The sequence below is a fragment of the Sinohyriopsis cumingii genome, chromosome 14 (assembly GCF_028554795.1).
Source record: "Sinohyriopsis cumingii isolate HCF-2022 chromosome 14, ASM2855479v2, whole genome shotgun sequence".
NCBI lineage: Eukaryota > Metazoa > Mollusca > Bivalvia > Unionida > Unionidae > Sinohyriopsis > Sinohyriopsis cumingii.
The window spans coordinates 108,178,012-108,196,295 of NC_142974.1; the positions used below are offsets into that span (position 1 = coordinate 108,178,012).

At 35.5% G+C, this 18,284-nt stretch overlaps 1 protein-coding gene across 1 annotated transcript in view; it reads right to left on the reverse strand.

The window, feature by feature from the left end:
- Nucleotides 1-12,664, reverse strand: part of LOC149784584 (uncharacterized) — a 37,753-nt gene extending 25,089 nt beyond the window's left edge. The window contains exons 1-2 of the mRNA XM_089933012.1: nucleotides 12,584-12,664; nucleotides 3,772-4,023 (exon numbers count right to left, since the gene is read on the reverse strand). Of these exons, the coding sequence (XP_089789138.1) occupies nucleotides 3,772-4,023; nucleotides 12,584-12,664 (333 nt within the window). The remainder of the gene's footprint in view (nucleotides 1-3,771; nucleotides 4,024-12,583) is intronic.
- Nucleotides 12,665-18,284: the final 5,620 nt, after the last annotated feature.

The following is an 18,284-nucleotide window of genomic DNA, read 5'->3' on the forward strand; positions in this document are numbered from 1 at the left end:
CCTTGTAAGCCCCACCACTGTAGCTGAGACTGAAAGGGATGCTGGCTTGTTGCGATTTCCGTCAAACTGTTCATTAAGGAGGAGAATAGATGAAATTTGCAAGTGTATTTTGAGGTATTATTGGTCTGTAAGGGGGAGCTAGTGAGCACTGTATCATTTCTACCTGTGCCTGTGTGGACTGGGTTTTGTTCTCAGGAAAAGCCTAGCAGAAATATGTGAGTTAGACTGATGCATGTATAACTGGTTCATAAAGTGGGGTCTTGGGTATCACGGCACTTGCGTGTCAAGGACCTGGACAGTTTCATTATCTAGTGACTTATACTATTAGATCAATTGTGGTTATGGAACATGGCTATCTTGGCTGGCATGACATTGTCCAGTTCTTGAGGTTGGGACAGGGTATGTGATTTTGATCTACGTATCGTGTTGATAATTCTGAAGCTCATGACTGTAACTTGTTCTTGTTATTGCTTTCCATCTCGCTGCCTAGAAATGATGTGGAACCCATGTGGTGGCCATCTTTGATGTCATATGGGTTCCATTTCTACTTATACAATCCAACCTTCCCAGGCTAAAATTCTTTAGCCAAAAAGGTACAGGTTATTTGGCATCTAATGTCTCATGAGTTCTTCAGTTACTACTGGAGCGGAAGGCATGTTCTCTATATGGATGCAACTGAGGAGACGCTGGAAGGTGTAATGAGCAGGTAAGAATTATTGAATGAACGTAGTGTTAATAAAATAAATTTGTTTCTTCTTCAAATATATTACCCAATTTTAATACCTTAGGAGAATAGGTAAGAGGTGGAGGGAGATACATCTCCTTGCACTCCCAAATCCTGTGAAAGTTGTGAAACAGCATCCTTGTTCAGCGGCTGTCGATGAATGAACTGGGAAGATAACCTGTTGCACCATGGATATATGTCCCACCAGATCAAGTTGAGCCTTTCAGATGAAAAAATCTCTGAGAGAAAAGCTGGGGAAGTGGATTTGGATCTCCATCCCATGGCATGGATAATAATAGAGTTTCGCTCAATTTGCAATGTTTCTAGTAACTAACCTAACCGCATGAGCCAAGATGCAAAGCAAAATCATTGGGCGTGGTGATGTTTTCCCATATGCAGAATGAGTAACCAACTTTATAAATGTTAAAGTGTCTGCTGATAGGCCATCATTTCCCCGTGAGGGGTAAGAAGAGGCATATCTCCCTCGATGTAATGACTCAGTTTTTCTTATGTACCACTTCAAATCTCATACTTGGTCTCATAAATGACCTTACAATGGTGTGTCCAGCGTAGAGAGGAATTCAATAAAAAGGACTGAATCCCCATGAACGGGAGAACATTTTTGGCAATGAAATCATATTGTTTTTCTGAAATCAGATTTTCCAGGAAAATTAATATTATTACAGGTTGTTGATACCAGAGGCTTCAATAATTTGATTTACGTTATTGTATGTCTTGGCTGCGACCACAACATATTGGGTGGGGGCTGAGTAATCCAAGGCGGGCCATCATTGGCAATACAAACCCACCTCTGATGGAACTGCATCTAGTTCTGATCAATGTCAGGAACATGTTTTTCACTGATTATATTGCCGATCATTAATACATTGAAGTAATATGTCTTTTATAATAGGTGAACCAACGAAACTTGCGGGAGAGGTTCAAAACGTATTCTGTTCAACCCCGTTAATACCCATGATAGATTCCATTTTGAGCAAACAGCCAGTGTCATTGGATATATCTAATCGAATTTAGGCAGACTATCAGATAGGTCCTTTTTGTCCAATATCACCTCATCCATGATGATGCAGGTTGTCAGTGATCATGGAACGGCAGCCTTTACTTGACTGTGATTGGTGCTGTTTCTTGTCAAAGAACCAAAGTAGGAAATTTGCTATTTATGTATAGATCTTCCAGAGGTAAAATGTATTCTTATGCACACAATTGTAAGAAGGTATTCAATTTGCCTTTCTGGACCTTGAATTGAACTGTTCATTTATCAATGACCATGCAGGTCCTGTCTCTACTTGCATCCATGCAGGCTGTTATTTCTGGAGATATGACGTGCATACTTGCAGGTATGTCCAAATCAAAGTGTGATTTCCGCATCTTTCAGATGGAGCCTTATATTATGCAGATTGTATTAAGTTGGTCCATCGTGTAATGACTCAGCCTCCATTTGGACAACATAATCATTTAAAATATGCGCATAAGAAGGTGATCTAGAACTAAGACGTCCACTGCTACACTGAAAAAACTCAGGCAAGGAATTTTCTGGTGGGTGGATTGTCTCATATAAGCAGGTAAGCCACCATCGTACTGCTTCAATGTTTCTTCCTGAGAGAGGCATACTATATTTACTTGCGTGTTCAACTCTAGAAACAGATGACCAAAATCCTGAGCTGGCATAAAGTCAGCGATGTCCTTGTTGACAAGGAAATTGAGGTTGCAAAGGAGATAACATGGCACATAATATCTTGGTCCAGGATATAACTCAGCTGCTGTTTTTGTAGAATGTAGCCTTTGTAGGAGAAGCGCCTGAACATCCTGGAAGATGTGTGTGGGATTTGATGCCATGTATGTTGCAAGTCCACAGTGATTGTGTAGTTTCCCTAATTGAAGTCGTTTAGAAGCCATTGTGGCATTTTTGAACCAAGGACAGAAATGACTTGATTCAGTTTGCACAGGTCAATAACAGAGTGAGGAGTGCCACATTTGTAGCTGAAAGAACCCTGGATGAAAGAGGAGTGGCACTGACAGTCCTTGGAAATCACATGCCGGGTCCATACATAGACATGGCTATTTTGTCCCATTCAGAAACTATGGACTGGAACCTTTCCCCTACCGCGATCTGTGATAAGGGTGGCATGTGGATGTCATTTTGAGGTAGGGAGGCTTTCAAGGAAAGAAATGGTGGCAAAAATGATCACCTCTCTCCCAACCCCATATCCACTTTTATTTGGGAAAACTGTGAGTTTTTTTTATAAGTCTGCTTCTGAGTGTCCTGTGTTCTAGTAATCTTTTTAGCTGTTTACTTTGCTAATCCCTCTGCTGTACTTAAAAGTGCGAAGAGGGAAATTAGTATCCTTGGTTGCCTGTTTGTGGGTTTTGTCAACACAATCATTAAAAGGATATAATAATAAAGGTTGCAGGCATACCTTGGCCTTATGATGGTCTTTACTTGGTCATATTCTTTCTATATGCTGGATCAGCATCATTTAAAAAGAATATGACTTAGTTACCCATATTTGGTATTGATTTCCCGATTCTCACAAACTTATCTTTTTGACTTGCACTGATGTTGATACATTTTCCAAATTCCTTCTCCCTACCATAAGACAACTTGACCTAATTGATCGAAGACAAATGTAGACATAACCTCATAACGGTAAATGTCAATTTGGTTATTTCATGCCTATTCAACCTTACAAACTCTCAACGGTTTCCTCACACTGCAATCCCTTTGTCCATAATTATTTTATATAAAATTACAAGCAAGATGTTGGCAGACGATAACCATGGCTGGGTTCAAAAGTCTGCAACAAGCAGTACATAAATGCAGATATCCATGCTTAAGCTCAACAAATATTAACGTGGCATAATTACTTGTATTTATATTGAAATATAATGATCTAAATGCATCACGTTATATTTTAGCTGTGAATCCAATGTAATTACTACACACCAGTTTTGATACATTTCTTCAAAATTCAAATCCAAAAGTTTAATATTTGTCTCTGATAATTTAAATTATGTAAAGGTGTTACCTTCACTCCAGCAGACTTTTGTCTCATTAGCTCATGTTCCAGGGAAAGCCACCGTGCAGGTATCTTTTCACCCCAGTATGGCTGGTGTGATGCCACCTCTACAATTTTCCTCTTCAAATCTTCCAATTTTCTGTCTACAACCGTGTTGTCAATGGCAAAGTCTTCATCTATCAAGTGAAACCTAGTAGGTTTGTCTTTTAAGTAGGAGCGGATCTCTTTAAAGTATCTCTCACAGATCTCAGCTTGGTTGCCCTAAAGAAAAGCAGTTTGCCGCAAAGTCAATAATGGCAAATGTGCTTATTTTTCACTAAAGCAGTATTTATAGAATTTACATGTTTAAAAATCAGAAGTATTGTGTTTCAGCCAGACAAAATCAACTGTCTTTGACTTTTCTCCAAGGTATGGAATGGGATCGTGCAAACTATCTCTTCTACAGTTATTTTCTTGTAACTTTAATAAAATTGTGTTTTTCTTAACTCATTTTGTGCATTTTAATTGAAATCTGGGCTGATTAAATTTCAAAATATTCCTATTTTAATATTTATATACAAAACAACTCCAAAGACTGATATTTCTCTGTAAATCTGTCTGCATGCTGACTAGCTAGTTGTTTTGCTTATATGAAAGCCATTTTAATACTGATCTAACCATCACATCCATACAACAAAATACAATGACCACAATGCTGTAGTTGCTGTTTTCTTTCAAACATATATTTCCTCTTAGAGGCTTGCACTAGTTTTAATTTACATTTCAATAACTAATATGAAGCTCTTTTCTCTTTGTCTGATTATTTAATTTGAAAAAATCATTTTGTGTACGTATTATTAAATAAACAAAATAAAGATCCCAAAAAATAATTTATATTGATGTACACTAGCAAAAAGTTAATTAGATTACCCTTACTTGCAGTGATGCAAGAGACCAAAGACGGCATAATTTGCTCACTAGGTTTGTATAGAGTAACAGTGATAATTTCACTCATTATGAAAGACATTTTAAGTTTTTCATATATATCTGTTTACTAAGTTTGATCAAAATCCTATTTAACATAATGTCTTATACTGGTAAAAAAATCTGCTAATCAGGTGCAGGATGACCTCATTAATGTTCATCAATCTCACTCATTATAAAATTGGTGTGCAATCTTACTCATATCACTAAGTGGATGACAAAGTCAGCAGAAAAGATGCAGGAACACCATCTTATCATGTGCTGATTTCACTTGTATTTTTCAAGTTTTATGAAAATCAAACTAGAACTATGGCCTCAACAACAGCCACAAGAACCTCTGACAGACTGATGAATGACAGATGCAGTCATACCTAAGTTAACTGGACCTTATTGACAGATGACCATGAGAGAGCCATACCATAAACTAACATGGCCTTATTGATGGAAGACGAATGTAGAGACAAAACCATATTAGAAGTTGACGTTATTGATGAATGACAGATGTAGAGACAAAAACTCCTGTACGAAAACTTCCGCCCTGACTTTAACCAGATTCCAGGTGGAATTTTAAAGCAGATTTCACTTCAAGCATAGATTCCACTTATAAATTTTAGGTGGGTTCAGGGCGGATTCAGGGTGGAATACAGCCCGAAATATGCAAATTAGTCCGTCTATTACTAGGTGCAATTTGTTTATTCCGCCTACTAGGCGGAATTAGTTTATTCCGCCTACTAGGCGAAATTTGTTTATTCCGTCTACTAGGCGGAATCTGTTTATTCCGCTTATTTAGCCTAGATTCCCCTTATTATCACGTTTAGGTAGATTCAGGGTGGAATATTGCTTGAAATTACTGTTACTAGGCAGAATCTTTATTTCAGCCGAATTATATGGGAATACCTGCAGAAACCCCATCCAATAATGAAAATGTCAAGGCAGATTTCAGATGGGTTTTTTAAGCATTTTCCGCCTAAACCATAAAAAATATACATGAGATTTCTATTATGTATTAAACTGCCTAATGATTTATAGATATTATTGTGAATCAATGATAAGTATTCACAGTAATATTTAAAATGGATCATAAATTTTATTTTGACAGACATAATCAAATAAGATTTAGGTTTTACTTGTCCTAAGGGGCAATGCCATTTTCTTTCTTGCATACAAAATTTAATCCAACATGGCATCACTTAGTAATATTCATTTCACTTTAAAGTTTGGTGAGATTTCACACATATTTTGACCAAAACATTCATTGAAATTATGTTGAGGTCTCACTCAAATTTCTGTGAAATATTTGTGAGGTTTCACAAAAACGTTTGTAAGATTTCACTAAAATTTTGATCATTATATAGTATTTTACTGAAGTTTTTTTTTAGTATTTCAGACATTTCAGCAGGTTTCAAAGAAATAATAGATATGAATTAAACAGGACTTTATTAACCAAGGTGATATTTAAGTGTGCATGAAAACAATTATGCTGATGTTGTAATTATATGACATCCAAGGCAAGAGAAATGAGAGTTAATACTAATAAAAACAATAATAATAATAATAATGACTTTATTTAGAGAAGGTAATTCAATTAGTTACATAACTAATCTACCTTGAGGCCTTCTATATGTGATGTACAACATATACAGTATATACAACATGATATGAAGCATCTGACACTAAATAATTAAGTGGTTTGAAAAATCAAAGTATCAAGCCTGGAACATATGCACAAGCATCTGTGAACACATTTAACATATATAAAATATTAATCTGCATAGAAAAATTCCGCCGTGAAAATATTGCAAAATTACAGAAAAGCATCCATTGAGACAATCTGATTATGAGAAGAAAAGCTAGGAGCCTGCCTTATGTCATTTGTACTGTAGACTGGATTTTTGATTGCACAAACTATGATGCTGTTGTGGTCTCTCGAATTAGTCCTTGTTCCAAAAGCAGCCGCGACAAACGTTTATCATGATATAATTACTCTTATTTTACACTGAATTCCAACACACCAAGAATATTTGATAATATACACAATAATGCCTCACGAGATTGAAAGTAGATTCTACTTTTCAGCTAAGAAAATTCCGCAAAAATATGACTATCTTTGATAGACATGGAGATCTGGCAACAATTCCCACCAATGATCTACACATTGTCCCTCCTTAAAGTTAATCAGTTTGGAGTTGTATAACTTCGAAATCATCCTGATTCCTGATTCAACTCCTTGTCTTATTTAGCACGTTAGCCGCTACTGCTTGTCCTGGCGTTCAGTTTTCATACAGACTGACCAGTTATGTTCCCATCAAATTTGCGTTTAGGGTATTCTCATTGCCGCACATTTTTCAAATGGTTATTCAATCTCTCGTCCCGCTCGAAAATTCGAATCGCCATGTTTAGCAAACATGCTCTTTCCTATCAGTTTCTGTTACGCGACGATTCCTTGGGCAATTACAAAATGTTGACCAATCAGAAAGCTTTATACAACGACCCTCTGTTAAACAATAAACGGAACAAATACTTATTTGAAAGCTCGTTGTGGAATGGGACCGGATAGAGCATTATTTAAAGAAGAGTTTCGGAGACAATATTTAAAAATGGGTCCATATCGATGAAATTCAGGTCAGGAGAAAAGCGAAATTATCTTTTAAAACGGAAAGCAAGACGAAAACTTGTTGGAGGGCAGTTAAATCCAATTGATGTTAAATAATAATACAACAACAACAACAACAAATTTGAAAAAGAAATTTAACAAGGAAAGCTGTGGAAAGAAGTTATAAATTGTGCCCAAAATAAACAATAAAAGTTTACAGCTATCAAAAACAGGAAATATAAATGCTGCTGAAAATTATTCAAATTGCACCAGAAACAATAAATTTTATTATATCTTATTGATTATTTTATTGAACTGTCAGTGATATTACAATTACAAAATATCACTATATTTTCGGTCATTTAACTTAACAGACACACAAAAGCCAAGTCCTAATGATGCCTTCTTTAACTGATGTAAATGACTAAGTTCTTCATTCCGCCTAGATGTTGGTTAGAAAATAAACTAAGTCCAGAAAAGACCTCCTTTCATATAATAGATGCCAGTGGCTAAGTTCCTAATTCCACCTAGATGGTGGGTGGAAAATCAACCAAGTCCAAAATTATGCTTAAAGATGTATTTATAGCAGGAATTTGACAAAAGTCCATCTTAGGGTTAGACGGACTCTTAGATGGATTCATCTTTGAATTTTCAAATTTTCCATGTCCGCCTTTGTAGTAACAAGATTTTTAACATTTTAGACAGATTCAGCCTGGAGTATGCTTAAGTTCCAGGTGGAATCTGCCTAATTATTTCGTACGGGCGGATAAGCTAACTATGACCTTATTGATGGATGACAAATGTAGAGACAAAAAGCATAGGATAACTTGACCTTATTGATGGACGACAAATGTAGAGACAAAACCATAAGATAACTTGACCTTATTGATAGATGACAAATGTAGAGACAAAACCATAAGATAGCATGTACTTACTGATGGATGACAAATGTAGAGACATAACGATAAGCTAATTTGACCTTATTGATGGATGACAGATGTAGGGACAAAAGGATAAGCTAACTTGACCTTATTGATGGATGACAAATGTAGAGACAAAAAACATAGGATAACTTGACCTTATTGATGGACGACAAATGTAGAGACAAAACCATCAGATAACTTAACCTTATTCATAGATGACAAACATAGAGACCAAACCGTAAGATAGCTTGAACCTACTGATGGATGACAAATGTAGAAACAAAACGATAAGCTAATTTGACCTTATTGATGGACGACAAATGTAGAGACAAAACCGTCAGATAGCTTGGCCTTATTGATGGATGACAAATGTAGAGACAAAACGATAAGCTAATTTGACCTTACTGATGGATGACAGATATAGAGACAAAATCATAAGATAATTTGACCTTGGTGATGGATGACAAATGTAGAGACAAAACCGTATGATAACTTGTCCTTATTGATGGATGACAAATGTAGAGACAAAACCGTCAGATAGCTTGGTCTTATTGATGGATGACAAATGTAGAGACAAAACGATAAGCTAATTTGACCTTACTGATGGATGACAGATATAGAGACAAAATCATACGATAATTTGACCTTGTTGATGGATGACAAATGTAGAGACAAACCGTAAGATAACTTGTCCTTATTGATGGATGACAAATGTAGAGACAGAACCATATTAGAAATTGACGTTATTGATGGATGACAAATGTAGAGAGGAAATGATAAGCTAATTTAACCATAATGATGGATGACAAATGTAGAGACAAAAAGCCATAGGATAAATTGACCTTATTGATGGACGACAAATGTAGAGACATAATTGTAAGATAACTTGACCTTATTGATGGATGACAAATGTAGAGACAAAACGATAAGCTAATTTGACCTTATTGATGGATGACAGATGTAAGGACAAAAACGAGAAGCTAACTTGACTTTGTTGATGGATTACAGATGTAGAGACAAAATCATAAGATAATTTGACCTTATTGGTGGATGACAAATGTAGAGACTAATCCGTAAGATAACTTGACCTTACTGATGGATTGCAAATGTAGAGACAAACCAATAAGCTAATTTGACCTTATTGATGGATGACGGATATCGAGACCCAATCATAAGATAATTTGATCTTATGGATGGATGACAAATGTGGAGACATAATTGTAAAATAACTTGACCTTATTGATGGACGACAAATGTAGAGACAAGACCATATGCTAACTTGACCTTATTGATAGGTGACGAATGTAGAGACAAAACCATAGGAGAAATTGATGTTATTGATGGATGACAGATGTAAAGACAAAAACGATAAGCTAACTTGACCTTGTCGATGGAATACAGAAGTAGACGCAAAATCACAAGATAACTTGACCTTATTGATGGATGACAAATGTAGAGACAAGACCGTAAGATACCTTGACCTTACTTATGGATGACAAATGTAGAGACAAAACCATTTGCTAACTTGACCTTATTGAAGGATGACAAATGTAGAGAAAAAACCATAAGAGTAATTGAAGTTTTTGATGGATGACAGATGCAAGGACAAAATCAAAAGATAATTTGACCTTACTGATGGATGACAAATGTTGAAACAAAACCATAAGATAACTTGACCTTATTGATGGATGACAAATGTAGAGATAAAATCATAATATAACTTGACCTTATTGATGGATGACAAACACAAAGACATACCTTGACCTTAGGGAAAAATAAACTAACGTTAAAACAACATTGATAAGTGAAGTTTCTATGTTTTCTTGAATAAATTATAAAATAACTTTATAATAATTCATGTAGATTTCTTTTCTAAACATCTATCTGAAATGCCCTCCTAGATGCAAGCATCTCAAATCAATATTATCTCTCAAACATACTCCCACATAATATATTTGTACATGCAACATAATATTCACATTTTCAAGTTTATACAATTGAAAATTCAAAACTGTTAATTTGACTGAATCTAGTAATGTCACAAAGTGTATTTACTGGGGACAAATGATTGTATTACAATGTGAGAATTTGGTCATGTCACTCAGTTGAGATACTGGGGATGCATAATTATTAAAATGACTAAATCTAGCTCTGTCACACAGGTGAGATACCTGAAATGCATGATTGGAATCGTAACGTCTAAATCAAGACCTGTCACGCAAGTGTGTTACTGGGGACACATGATTGGAATTATAATGACTGAATCAAGTAGTGTCAAATAGTTACGTTACTGAGGATGTGTGCTTGGTATTATTAATAAATCTAGTCATGTCACACAGTGGAGTTACTTTGTGAATTTAGTCTTGACACACAGTTGAGTTATGGGGGGGGGGCATTATTGGTATTTAATTATAATGAATGAATCAAGTCATGTCACACAGTTGAGTTACTGGGGACATATGATTGTATTACAATGTTTGAATTTAGTCCTGTCACAAAGTTGAGTTACTGGGGATGCATGACTGCTACAATAATGAATAAATCTAGTCCTGGCACACTGTTGATTTAATGGTGGGTGTGTATGTGTGTGTGATTCAGATTTTTAATGAAGCTTTAAAACAATTTCAGTCATATCGCTACGAGATCTGCAGTGTGGCAGTTTGTAGTGATGTCTAGCACTGAGGCATCATGCCGCTGACATGTTGCATGATGTCCCACCGAGTCACATTATCATGACACCAGTCCGACCAGTCCTAACATTCACCTCGTAATTCTGAGCACCTAGAGAGCTAGAGAGAGGGAGCTGTTAGTACCATCTTTCGTATGACTTGGCCAGGGTTCGAATCCACAACCTCCCACACCTGAGGCACCGCTCTAACCACTAGGCCACTGGAACGGGCTGAGTTACCCAGGATACATGACTGGGATTATAATGACTGAATCTAGTCCTAGTTAAGTTACTGGGCATGTGAGATTGGTATTATGACTAAATCTAGTCATGTCACACAGGTGAGTTACAGGAGCACATGATTTGAATTGCAATGAATTAATCTAGTCTTATCACACAGATTATTTATTGGGTCACATGACTGGTATTATGATGACTGAATCAGGCCCTGTTACACTTAAGTTATTGGAGAGGCATGCTTGGTTTTATAATGGCTAAATCATCACACATCTGAGTTACAGGGGATACATGATTGGAATTAAAATGAGTGAATCAAATCCTCTCATGCGGCTGAGTTACTTGGGACACATGATTGGTATTATAATGATCGAATCTAGTCTTGTCACACAGTAGAGTTACTGAGGACACATGATTGGTATTATAATGATCGAATCTAGTCTTGTCACACAGTAGAGTTACTGGGGACACATTATTGGTATTATAATGATCGAATCTAGTCTCGTCACACAGTAGAGTTAATGGGGACACACGATTGGTATCATAATGATCAAATATAGACCTGTCGTGCAGTTGAGTTATTGGGGGCGGCATGAAAGTTTTTATAAATACTGGTCTCAGAATTTAGTATTACATACAAATATAAGAATTCATTATTGCAAATAAAATCTATGAATGTATTACTACTTATAACATATAGGAAGTTATAAACACATATACAATATAGGAATTTATTATTATATATAAATTATAAGAATAAGTTAGTACAAGTCTCTAACTCTTCAGCCTGCGAAAGGTAAATGTTATTTAGAAACTATATTTTAATTCAGCAAATACATCTCAAAATAAAATCACGTATCAAAAGAAGCTCCTAGAAACATGATCTTAATCGAATATGGTAATGTACAGCCATTCAGCTTGTATCATTTGGTTGGTTCTTAATCGTACACTGTACAGCCACTCAGCTTCTATCATTTGGTTGGTTCTTACTCGGTTGGTTCTTTATCGTACACTGTACAGCCACTCAGCTTGTTTCATTTGGTTGGTTCTTGCTCTTACACTGTACAGCCATTCAGCTTGTTTCATTTAGTTGGTTCTTATACGTACAATGTACAGCCATTGAGCTTGTTTCATTTGGTTGGTTCTTACTTGTACACTGTACAGCCATTCAGCTTGTTTCATTTGGTTGGGTCTTACTTGTGCATTGTAGAGTCATTGAGCTTGTATTATTTGGTTGGTTCTTACTCGTACACTGTACAGCTACACAGCTTGTTTCATTTGGTTGGTTCTTACTCGTACAGTGTACAGCCACTCAGCTTCTTTCATTTGGTTAGTTCTTAATCATACACTATACAGCCACTCAGCTTGTTTCATTTGGTTAGTTCTTACTCGTACACTGTACAGCCACTCAGCTTGTTTCATTTGGTTGGTTCTTACTCTTACACTGTACAGCCATTCAGCTTGTTTCATTTGGTTGGTTCCTACTTGTACACTGTACAGCCATTCAGCTTGTTTCATTTGGTGATAGTTCAGATTTATGCAATGATTATAAAAGTAGAAAATGCAGTTGTAGAAAAATTAATTTGTTATGCAGTAATGATAGTTGTAATGATGATCACTGTGAACATAGTTTTAATACTTTTAATATCTCCTTGAGGGCCTCTAATAGCATTAATATTAATCTAATGAATTTAGGAGTTTCTAGCAAAGGTTGACACATAGGTCATTTAAATATTCAGGGTTTTCTTGGAAAGATTGATCAAGTGAAGTTACTGCTAACCTCTCCAAATAATAATATCCATTTATTTGGGCTCTCGGAAACAATGTTAACAGAAAATCAGGGTGAAAATTTCTTGTATATCAATGGCTACGACAAACCTTATCGAAAGGATAGGAAAATAGGTGGCGGTGGGCTCCTTGTGTATGTTAGAACCGATACTATTTGTAAAACACGGGAAGACCTAGAAACACAGGAAATAGAATCCATTTGGCTACAGATCACTCCAGAAAAAGCTAAGACCTAATTAGTAGGTTTTGTGTACAGACTCCCATCATCACATAATGATTGGTGTGAATATTGTGAACTTCAAGTAGATAAAATTTCAAAAGAAGATAAAGAATTTTACATCCTAGGCGATATAAATAGAGACCTTCACAATGATCAAATAAAAATGAATTGGATGAATTTTATTGCTTCATCAGGTATGGAGCAACTAGTAAATGAACCCACCAGAGTAACATCTACCTCTAAAACACTTATAGATCATATTTATACCAATACAAAAGAAAATGTTTTGGAAGTAATAGTTCCAAATATTGGAATAAGTGACCACTTTGCAATTTTTCTAACACGTAAGGTCAATGACAAATCAACAAAAAATGCCAAGGTTAAACTATTGCATAAAGCAGGAACAAAAGATGATGTAAATAACTACAGACACAACTCTATCCTTCATTGTCTCTCCAAATTACTAGAGAAACATGTACATGATTCTTTTCGCAACTATTTAAACACTTATGATCTTATTCATGATAATCAGTCTGGCTTTCGCCAGAATCACTCCTGTGAAACTGCCTTTGTATCTTTGATTGAAAAATGGCTGAAAGCAATAGATCAAGGAGAAATGGTAGGCACTATTATGATTGATTTTCGTAAAGCTTTTGATCTTGTAGACCATGAAATTTTGCTTGAAAAACTAAAAATCTATCAATGCAGTGAAATCTCCCTAAACTGGTTTACCTCTAACTTAACCGATAGAGTGCAAAAAGTATCTTTAAATGGTCAACTTTCTGAAAGTAAAAATATTAATTGTGGAGTACCACAAGGCTCTATCCTTGGGCCTCTCTTATTCATACTATTTATCAACGATATACCTCTTAAGATTGGAACTTCAATTTCTTCCACTGACCATTATGCAGATAATACTACACTGTCTGAGAATGGTAAAACCAAAACAGTACTTGAAAATGACTTACAAGATGCTCTCAGCAGACTTCAGGTATGGTGCAGGGAAAACAGTATGATCATAAATACAGAAAAAACGAAAGCCCTACTAGTTACAACACAACAAAAACGAGCAAGGTTAGATAGCGACAAACTCCAGGTTCTATTTGACAATGTGAGCCTCAATATGACCTATCAAGATATAATTCTTGGTGTATTCGTGGATAACAATCTTACTTGGTCTATTCACATTGAACATATTTAAAAAAAAAAAGGTTAATTCTTATCTTTGGCTACTGAGGAAAATCAAAACATACATTCCTCTTCAGTATAGGGTCATCTTTTATAAAAGTTATATTCAGCCATATCTGGACTACTGTAATGTAATTTGGGGTAATACCTCTAATTCAAACATAACAACACTTTTAAGACTCCAAAAGAGGGCTTGCCATTTAATTCTAGATCAAAGTATAGACAATTTTCAGGATGCAATGAATAATATAAAGATTTTAACAACACATGAAAGAATATTTCTTAAAAAGCCCAACTTGATGTATAAAGTATCCAGAAAAGACATTCCTGTCTATCTAAGCAATATCTTTCACCAAAGAGATGCTGATGGCACTCCAAATTTAAGGTCAATAAGAAGAAAAAATTACATTATACCAAGGCCAAAGAAGGAATTGTTTAAAAAAAAGTATTCAATATACTGGTCCACTGGTATGGAACAACATTCCCAGTGACATAAGGCAGGCTCCTTGCATTTCATCTTTTCACAATCAATGTCTTAAATGGATGAAATCTTTAGAAAATTGAACAGTTATAGTACCCAAAAAATACCGCCTGCTTTTTTGTAATTTTGCATCATTTTCATAGCTCAATATTTCAATGAAGGATTATATTTAATCTTTTATATATGTTTATGTTTTCACTGATGCCTGTGAATGTGTTCCAGGCTTGATACTTTGAATTTTAAAATTACTTAATTATTTAGTGTCAAGCCAGACTCTTCACATCATGGTGTATATACTGTATATATTGTACATAACATATAGAAGGCCTCAAGGTAGATTAGTTCTTTAACTAACTAAGTTACCTTCTCTAAACAAAGTCTTTATTATTATCATTATTATTATTATTATTATTATTATTATTTGGTTGGTTCTTACTCGTACACTTTACAGCCATTCTGCTTGTTTCTTTCGTTGGGTCTTGTACACTGTACAGCCATTCAGCTTGTATTATTTGGTTGGTTCTTACTCATACACTGTGCAGCCATTTGCCTTGTTGGTTTGGGATTACTCATACACTGTGTAACCATCTGATTTGTGTTATTTAGTTAGTTCTTACTGATACACCGTACAGCCATTCAGCTTGTTCCATTTGGTTGGTTCTTACTCATACACTGTATAGCGATTTGCCTTGTTGGTTTGGGATTACTCATGTACTGAATAGCCATTTTATTTGTGTTATTTTAAGTTTGTTGTTACTCATACACTGTTTAGCTATTTGTCTTGGTTTGGGATTACTTATACCCTGTATAGCAATTTGATTTGGGTTATTTTGTTGGTTCTTACTCATACACTGTATAGTGATTTGCCTTGTTGGTTTGGGGTTACTCATACCCTGTGTAACCATTTGATTTGTGTTATTTAGTTGGTTCTTACTGATACACTGTACAGCCATTCAGCTTGTTCCATTTGGTTGGTTCTTACTCATACACTGTATAGCGATTTGCCTGGTTTGTTTGGGATTACTCGTATCCTGAATAGCCATTTGACTTGTGTCATTTGGTTGGGTTTTATTCATACCATGTATAGCCATTTGTCTTCTTGGTTTGGCATTATTCATACCCTGTATGGCCATTTGATTTGTGTCATTTGTTTGGGTCTTACCCACTCTCTGTAAGTTAAAGCCTGAAACACCAGATTCATGCAAAGTGTAAAGACGAGTATGACTACTGTCATGCTAAAATGGCTACCAGATTCATACAAAGTGTAAAGGTAAATAGGAATACTGTCATGGTAAATGGCTACCAGATTCATACAAAGTATAAAGACGAGTATGACTACTGTCATGCTAAAATGGCTACCAGATTCATACAAAGTGTAAAGGTAAGTATGACTATTGTCATGGCAAATGGCTACCAGATTCATACAAAGTGTAAAGGCAAGTATCATACTGTCATGCTAAAATGGCTACCAGATTCATACAAAGTGTAAAGGTAAGTAGGACTACTGTCATGGTAAATGGCTACCAGATTCATACAAAGTGTAAAGGCAAGTAGGACTACTGTCATGGTAAAAGGCTACCAGATTCATACAAAGTGTAAAGGCAAGTATGACTACTGTCATGGTAAGTGGCGATTATTAGTTTATTATTCATTTATTATTTGTGCATGTTCCTTTTGGTTGGGTTTTCCCTTTACCCCGGATAGCCATTTGGCTTGTTTTAGTTAGTTGGGTCTAACTTATACCCTGTATAGCCATTGGGCTTGTGTTATTTAGTTGGGTCTTACTTATACCCTGTATAACCATCTGGCTTGTGTTATTTGGATGGGTCTTACTCATATCATGTGTAGACATTTGGTTAGTGTGATTTGGTTGGGTCTTACTCATATCCAGTAAAGACATTTTGCTAGTGTGATTTGTTTGAGCCCAACTCATATCCTGCATAGACCTTTGGTTAGTGTGGTTTGTTAGGTTCTTACTCATATCCTGTATCGCAATTTGGCTTGAGTCATTTGGTTGCGTGTCACTCATACCCAATATAACCATTTGGCTCATGTCATTTGGTTAGGTCTCACTCATACCCTGTATAACCATTTGGATTGTGTTATGAGGTTGCGTCTTTCTAATAGCCAGAACAATTGTGTCATTTGTTTGGGTCTTACTCAATCCCAGAAATAACCTTTCCATAAATCTATAAAAATTTATTTGTCACCAAAGTGTCAATAACATGATGTTCTATGTTATATCTGATATTTGCTGTTATGCACATGTTGTAGATTGTTTTTGTAGATTTAAAGTTGAAGAGGAGATTAGTAATGCACTAATTAAGTAACATCTTAACATAAAGAATTATTATTAGTTTTATTATTATTATCATCATTAAGTGGGAATATGTTAAAAGAGTCAACATAACAAAGATTGTGAAGATGCCATGATTTCTACCATTTTTGGCCACACTGAACAGCTAAGTTACATCATGTTCATTTAAGATAAAATTAAAATACAAGTCATACAGGTAATATAGTGGTTTATCACCATTTCAGTAGTCAGTCTCATTATATACAATTAGATGGCAAATACCTCTGAATAGTAATGAACTCATTAACCAATGGTGCCACATTTGTGCCTAAGGAGATAGTACCCTATTTCTGAGCTCTGAAGCGTCATGGTCATTTAAGATGCACCACAATGGGTGGTATTACATAAATGTAGACAGACATAGCTCTGCAAAGATATCAAATAATTTGGACTTTTCACTCGCATTACAAAATACAGAGGGAAAAACATATTTTCTGAGACCCAAAATTTTTTCACCAAAAGTGCGAGCATCGTCGGAATTGGAATTCGTGTCTGGATTTTAGACTTGTTTGGCTTCATTTCAAAGGCAGACCGGTCTGAAAAGCACACAGTCAGGCACACTTTTGTAAAATGTAGGCTAAGTTGGGAATTTCAAGTAAAAAGTGGCCAGGACACGAAAATCATGGGTCCAATAAGCAAAAAAAAAACCAACTTTTTTTACCTGTTTGTGCATATGCGAGCAAAATATCCAATGTCAAACAACGTTCATAACACAAATAGGCACCAGGCCAAACAAACATCACTTGGACACAGATTTGGGGGGGGGGGGTATTTAGAAGCAACCCCAAAAATGTGTTTCCTACTCGTATTTCTGACAAAAATGACAAAGATCTTCAACGTATAACAAGTTAATCAATTGTTTCAAATCTCAAACATCATTCATTCTTGGAAGGTCATTGTCCAGTGAAATAAATACAGCAAAATCAATGATGTAGCATATGTACATATATGGACAAGGACAATTTCAAGGTTTGAAACAGTGAAATCTGTTATAATTGATACTATCCTCTTATTTATTAAGTTTGGACTTGACATTCTTTTGGCTTGACCCAATGTAGTACTGGCAACCATTGTAAAAAGTATGTGATGATCAATAATTTTCATT